The following is a 12,274-nucleotide window of genomic DNA, read 5'->3' on the forward strand; positions in this document are numbered from 1 at the left end:
CACCCCCTGTTTAACCCCCACCCTCACCCCATCAGCACATAGCAACTGGGTGACAGCCATCACTTACTCTCACTGCTGGAAACCTCTCATTCAGATTTCCTTCACTGATGGAGCCAGTCATCTCCCAGCTCTAACCACGACCACTGCCTCCACAGATGGACCGAGTGTATCAGCTTTCAGCTAGTTACGTCATTGCTACAGCTGTACACCCACATGCCTGTACACTGTCATCACACACACACTCTCAAGCATGTACATTAAAGAAAAACACATATGGAGGTATATCCAACACACATGCTTCACAGGGATGTTTCAGGGCAAACATTGCGGTCACACGTGAAGACGATAAACGCACACACAGCAAACAGCCATTAATCTTTGTTGTTAGGGGCTCCTCAGCATGTTTCCCCCGTGCATGGTCGAGCTTTCTCATCACCTATCAGGTGTTGTTGGGATATCACTTGTCTTCTCTACATTGTTACTTTCTCTGCCAGCAAGGGATAAATAATCTCCAACACCTTCTGGGGATCTCCTATGACACATTGTGCAATGAGAGATGGAAATTAAGGCTGTGACTCATTTGGCTGTCATTTCCTTACTATTTCTGTTAGTCACTATTCACATTCTGACTTCACCAGCCTTCTCTGAAATACATTGAAATATACTGCACATCTACATGCACAGCTGTTCCGTGTCATCCAACCAGGTAGCCAAAGGATTCTTTCCCCTGCATTCTCGCTAAGGCAGCATGATGTGGGTTTATTCCCACTGCTGGATTAGTATTGTGTGTGGGTGTGGGTGTGTGTGTGTGTCTCTCTGTCACTGGCTATACACTTGTGTACATCTGTCTGTTATTGCAAATGTGCGCTGCTGTATATTATCTTTTTTGGAGGATGAGGGGGGGGATTACGGCTTTGGTTGCTCAGCCCCTCCACCTGCCCCTCACACACCGCCCCTCCAGTCCTGAACTGGGTCTAAATCCTGCACTGGGGTTACCATGGCAGCAGCAGCTTAGCATACATTAGACAGCAGTCCAACATTACTACAGAGTGTGAGTGAGTGAACGGAAGAGAAAGGAGAGAAAAAAGAGACAGGTTGAAGAGAAAGATAAAGAATAGAAGGGAAACATAAAATGGAAAAAAATATTTCTCTACGGTTAAATAGCTTGTAGATGATGTCATGTACAGTGTACAGGAAGGTGTGTGAGCACAGTCTGTTGCCCACTGCAGCAGATAATTTCTTTTATCAGAGGCGACAGGGAGGGCTTTTCGTTGGGGCTGTTGCTTATGAAAGTTGTCCAGTGAATCCTGGATGTAGGAGGATCAGAGGACTGAAGAGGGCAGACTGGGGACACGAGGCCCCCAGGAGGTGAAAGTGCTGTAAAACTATATGCTGTTTGTGATTCCCTAATCCAGTCAGACAAAAGAGTGGACAACAGGGCAGTGTTGTGCAGAGGAGGCTCTCGCCAACAGCCAAGGTCTGCTGAATCTCTAACTAAACAGATCACGTTCTCATTTTTCATAGATCATTTCAGTACATGAATATTTTCACAACAACTTGGCCATCTAGAATGAAGTAATTAAGTACCACCAGACGGCTTTAGTAAGGCCAACTAAAGCTGTCTGGTGGTGAGTGAACGAGGTGTGAAAGGCAAAATGCTGCTTTATGATAAGAACCGTTTGTATATTTGCAGTTAGTCCCAGTTTTCCCGTTTCCCTTTTTGGCTGTGGAATACAGACTGCCTCCACCCTGCTGGTATGGAGCTATGTCCGTTCAAGCAGATGAAGATCGTACATGCTTCCTGGTTACCTTTAAAAACCTGTCTAGTACTCCTTGGATATTGTTCACTGTCATAACTTTAGTTTCATTTTATTCGTTTATTACAACGTTACCTATGGATTTTCACAGAATTTTCACAAGTTTAACTCAGTGACTAACACAGTGAAGTGCATCTCTTTATGATGGGTGGGTCACAATTATCTCTGTGGGCACTGCAATTAATCCGCTGATTAGCCAGGAAGGTTAATAAAAATTAACATTATGATTAATAGCAGATGAGTGCTAGTGAATGAAGAAACACACAGTTGGTGAGGAAAATATTAATTACATTACCTGCAGTTATCCCCAGAAGCAGAAACCATAACTGCATGTCCCCATTAAGAGCGAAACTGTGTGCGTTTATGCACGAGGCACAGCAGCTTACCTTTGATTGAAAATTGAGTTCAGGTTCATAGAGTGAAATTGGAGTGAAGCAGCTTTCCTCCTGGTAAACCCTGAGCTCTGTCAGAGGTGTCTAAAAAGGTTTATTTCAGATGATAAAAAATGAATTTTGTTTCCTTATATCTAAAGCTTTTGCTGCTTAAATGTCCCATAATATTTGACATTGCTGTTCACACAGAAAATCTCTGAAAGTAGCCTCTCTAATCATTAAAGTAAATCATTAAAGAAAACACTCATAGTAACGGGTGTGCGTTTAGGTGGGTGGCAGGTGGATTATTTAGGCTTTGCAAAAAAATATGTTTCTTTCAGACGTGAAATTAACACAGTAACCTTGATATGGAATCAGAGCTGCATCTTGTTCAGTTTGTGAAATTTAAATTATTAATTCAACAGTTAATCTATGAACTTGCGAAACATATTCAAATATAATTTATTATCAGTAGCATGTGAGCTCCAAAGTTAATATCGGTATGTATCCTGCCCATCATTGATCCTCAGCTACAACATATAGCGCATTTGCAAGGGAGCTTTTAGGTTGCTTCCATGGTTCTAGAAATCAATGCTGCACAACAGACATGCTGCTATTCAATGAACGGTCACTAACACAGCTGTCCATTAAATCCATGCCTGAGTTCTGCTGAGGGAAAAATAACCATTATAGTCAGTGAGCATGGAAGTGTTCAATTGGTTCTGTAAATTTGTCTCAACAGCAGAGTAATATTTATGGAGACATCAAGGGATTTTTCATTTTGGCATGGATGGTTGGCTGAGCTGTAGTGCTGATTTTAAGAGCAGCTAGAGCACCACAGCGTGTCAGATCAGATTGCTGGGGTTGATTCCCCTTGTAGGATGATACCATATCAAGAAGTCACCGGTGTAAATATCTGGATGGCAGAAAAAGTAACAAGCACAGATAGATAGTTGATACATGGCATGTCTTCTATACCATATGCAGGACAGATAAACAGTATCAGTGGCATAGGACCTTCATATGCTGGCTGACTTCCAGTCAGTGGACGAGATCCAGCACATGCATAAGGTTGGCATCCCGTGCACTGCCTACTAATAGATGCCCCCTTGTTTTTGCTTGTGCTTGTTGCTTTCCAAGGCTTTTCTTGCACAGTGGAAGTGAAACTTTTGCAGGGTCCACAATGGATTTGACAGGCTCCAGTGAACTTGTGTATCCTGAGAAATTCTCTTGAGTCTCGACCTATTTACTTTATATTAGGACTAAATGACTTGAGAAAAATATCTCATTTCCTTTTTTTTTTAATTTTCTGTTCAAAATATGGTTGCACCAAACTTTATCACAAACCCTATTTCTGGGATAAAAACCTAGCTCATATTTATTAAGATAAAATAACATAGTTGGCCAGTTACAGCAAATAAGTAAATCACATTTTCAAGCATCTGCCTTCAGCAAAGAGAGATTCTGAGATTTTGAACTCACATTGAAGGCTGTGCAAAGTCTGTCCTTTTTCCTTAATGGCATCTTCAGGTCCTAAAGTCTTAAAAAGTATTCAGTTTCCATTGATATTAATATAGAGTTGGTCACCCCTTTGCAGCTATAACAGCTTTCCACAACATTTTGGAGTCGAGGGGCCTTCACCCATTCATGCAGTTCAGGTCACATGCAAATGCAGTCAAGCATTTGTTAGGTCAGGCACTGGTGTCAGACGAAAAGGCCTGGCTCGCAGTCTCCATTCCAGTTCATCTCAAAGGTGTTCAGTGGGGTTGAAGTCAGGGCTCTGTGTGGGCCAGTCAAGTTGTTCCACACCAAACTCATCCAACCATGTCTTTATGGACTTTGTTTTGTGCGCTGGGGCACAGTCATGCTGGAATAGAAAAGAGCCTTTAACAAACTGCTGCCACAACGTTGGAAGCATTGTCCAAAATACTAAGGGGCCTAGCTCAACCCCTGAAAAGCAACCCCATACTACACCTGAATTCAGAAATGAGTTGTGTCTGAACACTTTTGTCTATATAGTGCATCTGCTTTATATACACACTATACATCTGTAATTTAAAAGTAAAATTGCTGTGCCTGTGGAGTTTCACTCAGCATCATCTAGGAAGCTCATTGACCCTAGGCAAATATCCATTATAACATTAACTTAAATAAACTAGAATGAATTAATAATTCATCCAACCATTTGTTGGACCAAGTTTATGTGGATCCAGGTCACAGTTATTTAGTTAATTATATCACGAGGAATACTGTTATATGCAGCTGGGAAGTACTAAAACATGTTGTAATGATTAATAATCCTAGGTCATATTGTCCCAATTGGTTTTCCACCAGACTTTCATACTCTGGCAGATGATGGTGAACCAGGTATTAAATAGCATTCTATGTAATGTTATAAAGATCTTAAAGTCACAAATTTAACTTGGCGAATGCCGCAGAAACCCTGTGCTGATTTATTTCCATTTCCCTGCTGTTTAGCAGGTTAACAAAGACATTCCCTGTCACTGATTGAATGTGTTTAGCGACCCTGAAACCACGATTGAATTTCACCCTCACAAATTCTGGTGTCATAGCTTCAGCTAGAGGCAGTGAGTAGAAACTGTAATATTACAGCTACATCCATCCCAAAATAAGTTTTACTGTCAGTGATATTGGATGACTTTGGCCTAGATTTGCTATTGTTCATGAACTAGTCCATTCCCAATGGCAAGAAAAAACAAAACCATCACTGTTATCAAGCAGTGCTTTTTGGAGCTGCTTTTTTAATTATTGTTTTTGGGTGGATTTGAATGCTTTTTGCTGACTTAGAAATACTGTTGCTTTTTTAAAGTAAATGTTATATCTGGATAAAAGCTCATGCGGTCTTTGAGGTTACCAAGTCAGACTCAGTAACATGAGCACAGAGCCACGATTCATGTTCACAATTATTAGTTACTAGTGTACAGAATCAACACAGGTGAGCTCAGGAACATATTTTCTCAAAGATAAAAATGAAATCATGTCGCACCACTGCTTTACTGTCACACTTTGCGACTCATAGTTCGAAAATACAAAAAGGACAAGCTTATGTCTGATGAGCATATGAGAAACAATTTCACTTTAGCAGAATCACAGTTGAAAATTTGAGTACTTCATTCTTCAGGGAGCCAGTTCAGAGATAGTCATTCAGTATTTTATCCCTCGTAGATAAATTTGACTCCAAAAACAATCTCAGCTAAACCAAAACATCTTTTAATTCTTGTAAATTCAAACATGAGGCACTCCGCTTCCCTCAGCCTTTAGTCAGCACTCATCGGATATCTCTTTCAGCAGACCAGTGCAATAATATTCTCTGGAGGGTATTATTGGCAGTTCCAAAAGTGGCATGTATCCATGTGTGTTCAGTCCAGTACAGAAAACATGCATGGCTCTTAAGAGTTGCTCTTATAAACACTGTTGACAGCCACCTGAACTCGCAGTACTTGTTGCCTAGTTTTGGCTGTTTTTTCTTCATTTTTTTTCCCGCTCTTTATTAGGTTATCGGGTTTGATTGTCAGTTGTGATTAAAAGCTTCAAAAATTACAGTCTTTCACTTTTGCTTTCAGCTGCCGATCATTTTTTTTATTATCTGTCATAATGCCAAGATTGTCTTATCAATAAATAATGATAAACATTTTTCCATTTGTGGAAAAATAAAATCAGATGTTAAATAGAGTAATTAATGTTCAGTGTGATCAAGTGTGTTCCGAGGGTAAACATAACTTCATTCAGTTGTACAAGGAGTGATTTTTGCACACCTGTATACAACCAGATGTATTGTAGAATAAGTTATGAGTATGTGTATATATGGAGTATATGGCTTTCTGAACAACAACAACACCTACAGCCAAGCATTCACAGTAGAAAAGAACATAACAAACAAATAACTTGGTAGGGGCACTGAGGCATAAGTGTCATTCAGGAGAGCTTTGTATAATATGTGAAATTTTAAAAGAATAACTTGACATTGTAAAGAGATATGCTTATTTGATTTCTTGGTCTGTTTCATTTGTGCTTTTGGCTCTGTTGGTGAACTTACCTGTGCACCGTGCTTGTGTTTAAAACTCTTGCTGTTGAAGAGTGATCAAGTTGCTACTTGCGACTGGGCCCTGAGATTCAGCTGCACCAGTGCCCTCTATGGCAGCTTTCTAGACTATATCTCATTCACCCTCAAACCTGTTGGCCTCTGTGAGGGAACCTTCCTGCACTTAGCTGGTTGTTACAGTTTATTACATAAAACCCTCTTGATTTCTGCTTGAGGTTGAGCATACGTGGAGTCAGGCATTCAGTGGCGAGGCAGCCTCACAGCAGAGAAACTGGTGGTTGAGAGTAAACGCAGAGAGAGTTTTATGCTTTCATTTTTGAGCAGAATTTATGAGGGCCAAAATTTAGAGGGCATTGGAAATGTTTGGAAAGTAAGAGAGTTGCTGGTTAATTGTTTAAGTCATTTTTTTAAAACTGGTTGCAGCTTCTTAAATGTAAGGATTTGCTACTCTTCTTTGTCATTTATCCTGTTAAATGAAAAGTCTTTGGGGTTTTGGATTGTTGGGTGGAGAAAAGAAGCAATTTTAAGACATCACTATGAGCTCTGGATAATTGTGATGAGAATTTTATCTCGATTTTATGAACTAAACGATTAATGGGCGCATTAACAAAGTGAATTATTAGGGCAGCCTTTGTTTGTTTTTAAATGGAAGGTTGAAGAGAGAAACATTCGACTCATGTACAAGCTTGGAAGTCTGATGGAAGTCTTCCCTCTTCCTCCTCCGTCAGTTTCTCTTTATATCTGGCCCTTGTATCTAGAAGGGGAGAGGGTAGGCGGAAAGCGGGCGAGAGAGCTGCTTAACATGAGGTTAAAGCAAGGTTTTCTGGCTGCTGTGTTCAGACTGTTTGGAGCAGGTGCAATAGTTCATTTCTCCTCACCAAGGAATGCTGGGAATTCCGGGAGTGCACGGCACTTCTGACCAGAGAAGGTGATACTTGGAGAGTGAAATGCACCGCTGAAGCTTGCCCTTTATCTGTGGCATCTGAAAGTGCATCACACCGTGCCAGTAGTTCTCAGTCTTTTCCCGATAAGTGGTGCTTAAAGCATGTCATTAGAGTCATTGTGGCTGTGGGGTGTCAGTCAGTGGCCCAGAAATTGTAGACACTTTCTCTCAAGTTATTTCTCATCACTTGACAGAGTCTGCATTGCTAAAGACTTTCTTATGCTGTGAGATGAACAGCTAACAACATTTAATCATGCTTTCTGTTGTATGCATGGTGTGACATTTAGAGCACATGAAATACAGTTTTGCGAGCACGTAGTTTATTTTGCAGAGAAATAGGCGCGCAGTCGTGACGACCCCTCTCATTCACTTACACTTTTTTCCTCTGAGCATTTTTCCGCTCTGTGCGCTGTCAAATCTGTGAATGGTTCCCGATCTTTCAGTATCTCTGGTCTGCACTGCAGGCTAGCTCAAACTAAACACTCTCCAGGTTTCCATCCAAATGTAGCACTAATTTTGCTTCACAACTCTGCAAATGTGTCTCCATTCAAAATGCTAGTTGGATTCAGTCACTAGGGGGGTAAGGAAACACTCGGAGAATGCTGAGTAGGCAAACTGCAGTAGTTTTTATAGATTTATTCATGTTCCAATTTTTAGGAATCTTTATTAAATTGTAAGCTAGGCTGTACTTAATTATCTTGCGACCTACCTATCCAGCTGAATTCTGCCATGTGATTTGCAGCTTATTGGCTAACTAAGCCAATTGAAGAACTTGACACTTGGTTATACAACCAGGTACCAAATCAAAATATTTCCTTTAAAAAGATCATTAATCTAGCCAACCATTACAATTCAACCAGCGCTTCCACAATAACTGCTAATCCTACCCACCAGTGGAAGTGACCTACTCCAGTCTTCCCTGTGTACAGAAGGGATTTTGTTCGCTCAACTTGTTCTCTGCATGATAATTTCTAAATCAAATACATTTTATGTGAGTGGATTTCTGTCCTCAGAATGCCCCGTTGTCTATCCAGAGTTGAGGCACCTACTGTAGGGCTGCCTCTAATGACTATTTTCATTATTGACTACTGTGGTGATTTTTATAATTAATTACTTAATCAGTTAGTCTATATAATGTCAAAAATCCAAAGACTCATTTACTATCATAAAAAGCAAAGAAAAGCAGCAAATTCTTACATTTAAGAAGCTGAAACCAGCCAGTGTTTGGCATTGCCAAAGAGCCCCCGTCCAGGTGCTAAATATTCACCTCCACCCCCTATATAATACCTAGTGAACACGATAAATGCAACACCTTTTTGTTAAGTAGGATCCAGTACTGTGGGCCTACAATAACTACTTCCTTTTCTGACAATGCTGCAGAGGTCTTGAATGATTTAAGTCTTTCAGCTGAATTATGATGTTGAATACCACCTTAAATTAACATTTTCTGAAAACTGAAACTGGGTGACTGTTTGAATCTGCTGAAAGCATACTTTGATTGATAATGTCAAGACCCCTCCTTTTTTATATTACTGACTGTGTATCTTCCAGTACATTCCTGTGGTAGCCCTTTGTTTGCCCTCCTTTATTTTCTCTCTGAACTCTTGCTGAGAAACTTCTAATCAAGGTTATATTACCGGTCTGCTGAGTCCTAAAGCTGTGAAGTGTCTGCACCATTTCTAAGGAATCTTTTTCAGGCTCACTGGCTTTAACAAGGTCCACTGGGACTCAGCTGTATCTATGTATACTGTATGTGAGTGTGTTTGCTAACTCATCCAGGATTTTATGCACTTGGAAGGATTTTTATTTTGTTGTTGTTATTTTTTTCTCCCTCATAATTATGTTTAATTTATTTTCTACCAGCAATACTTAACCCTTTAATGGACCTCAAATGTATCTAAGTGTTTATTGTCTAAGATTCATTTTCTAATTGAGGATTTTCTTTTGCCAGGATGAAAATTCTGATCATGTTTTGATTAAAAGATCATTGTTTTTCATTGTTCTTAGAACAACCACTAAAACTATCAGGATCCGCTAGCACTACAATCAGGAATTTTCTGTCATCTTGTGAGATCTGCTGGACAAACTTCTTTTGTATCCTGCTTTTTGAATCTCTTGTATAAAGGCTTCAGGTTGTTTCACTGAGGGAAAAGTGCCGTAATGTGACTGCATGATAAAGTAAGATGAGTGAGTAGTAGTGGAGGAGGGTTTGGCAGAGCAGGGAGCACAGAGAATTGCTTATTACTAAACTTCCCAGCATCTTGACTCACAGTCCCCAGCCCTAAAGTCTAATTATCTCAATGCAGAGACGTTGTTTCATCGTTTGCTCAACGCTGTCATCCTGCAGCTGCTACAGACTGTTCCGTCCTCACTGAAACAGAGCTCTCGTCCTCTGTTGTCTGCTCTAGTTTATTAGACTCATGTAGAGTCTGCTGCATTCTGGGTGATGGTTAAAAGTCATCCTTGAGATGTGTGTTTGTGTGTGTGTATGACAGCATAGAGCTTATGTTCACTGTGTGTGTGTGTGTGTGTGTGTGTTTGTGTGTAAGTTTGAGAAAATATGTTGCACAAGTCTGTTTCTGTCCTCTTCTTGTTTCTCTGAAAAACAGGACAGTCTTTGAAGTTAATGAGAAGTCTGTGTACAGAGACATCTCACAAATAAGTTGTTCTGAGAAGGCTATGCTAACTCATTCATCAAGTTGTCTAATGTCCTGTTCTGTTTCATTTCCTTTGTTGTCCTCTGGATGCTGATCACATTATATTCGAAATGTCCTGATCTGGGCCCTGCTCTGGACACTGATTTTTTTTTTTTTTTGCAAAATCTTGGTCATTGATTCACCAAAACCACTGGTTTGATCCCTAAAGTGATACAAATTAGACCACGGATCCCCATTTAAGGTTTTGTCTCATGGTTCCCCATCTCATTAGAATTTGTATTAGAGGTTTTATTACAGAAAGTGTACGGAGCTCATGATCAAAATAGCCATACGTTCAGTCATTGTGTAACTTATGGATGGAATTATACTGAAAATACATTATTCTTCATTTTGATGGGGACTCCCTGGAAAACCACGAAGTTACAGTTCATGTCTAACAAAAAGTCCCTCATGAGGCAGATTGGTGGGTTAACTTCATACTGTAGTACTCTTCATCATTTTCGTTCTCAGTTTATCTGTCCATCGTTGATCCATCATTCAGTATAAAAGATGTTCAAAAAGTAGTGAAAAATACATCATCATCAATACATCAGACCTTCCGATTTCTTATCTGTCTGACCAGCAGTTTGAGTTCCAAAGATATTCTATTTTCAGTGAGAAATCAGTAAAAATATATGTATGTATACATAAATGGAGATTTGTGTGTTGTTAATTGTTGCAGCTCTATTTCATAGGCTAAAATAACTTAGCAGAGAAATACCCATTGATTTTCATCCTTCTACACTTTCACTTCTTCATCATGGTGCTTGGGGCACTGAGTTTCAAGTGCTGACTTGAACTTGCTTTGACAGCAAACTCCTTAGAGCTGAAACAATTATTGGCGTAGTGTAAAAGGAAAATACAAACCGTATTCAATTATTTGCAAGCAAACTGCTTACTGATAGCTTTTTCACAAAGTGTTCCCAGGTCCATCTAGTGGCATCCAGTAACATTTTCACTTGTGAACGACTGCCCTGTTTAGACTCGGTCATGATCGTATGACCGGTTACCACTGAACCTGTTTATCTGTGGAATGTTCCAAACAGGTGGTTTTTGAACAATACACAACTTTCTCACTCTTTAGCTGTCCAGCTTGTCGGCATTAAATTCAGAATGAAGTTGATGAGGTCTACCATTAAATATATCGTCTTTGTATTGTGTTTGGTTGAGTGTATGTTGGTGTTCTGTTTTGTTTATGTTTTTGGTGGAATTGGGGTTGTATGAAGTAAATATCTTGACAATATCTTTTTGACATTTTATAGATTAAAGGATTAATCGGTGAATAAGCAAAACAGTCATCAGATAAATGACTAATGAAAATGATGTTTAGGTAAAGTCAAGTATAATCGGAGTGAAACAGGAAATTAATTTTGTTCTGTGTGTGTGTTGTGCTGTAGGGGCCTGAGGCCTGGACGTCACCTGGAGGACGACGATATTGTGCCTGAGCTGGCTCACATCCATCCCAGAGAGAGACCTGACTGGGAGGAGACCATCAGTGCCATGGTGAGAGAGACACACACACACACACACACACACACATATTCATTCAATGAGTCTTTGTGATGTTGTCTCTTTTGCATAGATACACATTAACAGACATGGGGCAGTCTCTGTGTTGAATGCATCCAGTCCATGTCCTGCTTTCATTCCCAGCTCAACTAAATGTCATATCAGTGTTGCTGCAGAGTCACTCCTGATGTTTCAGATCCAGTGATAACTTAATCAGCGGTTTGCTGCCTGTCACAGTCTTATCAGTATCTGTTTTCAGCCCAGTTGATTGATTAGTTGTATCTTTCTCTTCTATTGAAACTGCGTCTCGTCTGTACCTGAAACACTATCGCACATTCATGATTAATGCAGGTGACTGTTGGCGTCCTGAAGCTACCCTTCTCCAGACTCTTTGCATAGATAGTCATCTCTCTGCCACCTGAGTACTCCTGTGTCTGTTTATTTCAGTCTCATCTCTCCACGTGGATTCCATTCACCAGACAGCATCATTCTTTATTTCCTTTCCTCCCATCTTTGGTTCGGGTCTTGCTTCTTGCATCAACAGCACAGTCAAAATGAGGCCGTCTCCATGGTAACATGCCGAGCCACCCGTGGTCGGCGCGTGGTTGGAGCCCTATCGCGAGTGCTCACTTCGATCGGGCAACAGAGAGAAAGAGAAACAACAATCTCACCAGGCTAATGAATATTGATCACAGAGGCGGGGCTTTTAATACTGCATGTCTGCTATTCTTTGTTCAATATTTGATATGAGAGGGACTCTGTACTGGAGTGGCATGCATTATGTATGTCTACAGTGGTTTGAGGAGGTGATGAGAAGCAACTTAGTGTAAGCTGAAACACCAACGCCCCGTTGCACTGTACGGGATAGATCATTT

The 12,274-nt window shown here is 40.3% G+C and overlaps 1 protein-coding gene across 4 annotated transcripts in view; it reads left to right on the plus strand.

Annotated features, from left to right (window-relative positions):
• arhgap32b (Rho GTPase activating protein 32b) overlaps positions 1-12,274 on the plus strand; it is a 95,577-nt gene that overhangs the window by 26,641 nt on the left and 56,662 nt on the right. For all 4 annotated transcript variants that reach the window (XM_046410979.1, XM_046410976.1, XM_046410977.1 and 1 more), the window contains one exon: positions 11,288-11,393. In XM_046410979.1, coding sequence (XP_046266935.1) covers positions 11,288-11,393 — 106 coding nt within the window. The remainder of the gene's footprint in view (positions 1-11,287; positions 11,394-12,274) is intronic.

Source organism: Scatophagus argus, chromosome 14 (assembly GCF_020382885.2).
Source record: "Scatophagus argus isolate fScaArg1 chromosome 14, fScaArg1.pri, whole genome shotgun sequence".
Taxonomy (NCBI): Eukaryota; Metazoa; Chordata; class Actinopteri; family Scatophagidae; genus Scatophagus; species Scatophagus argus.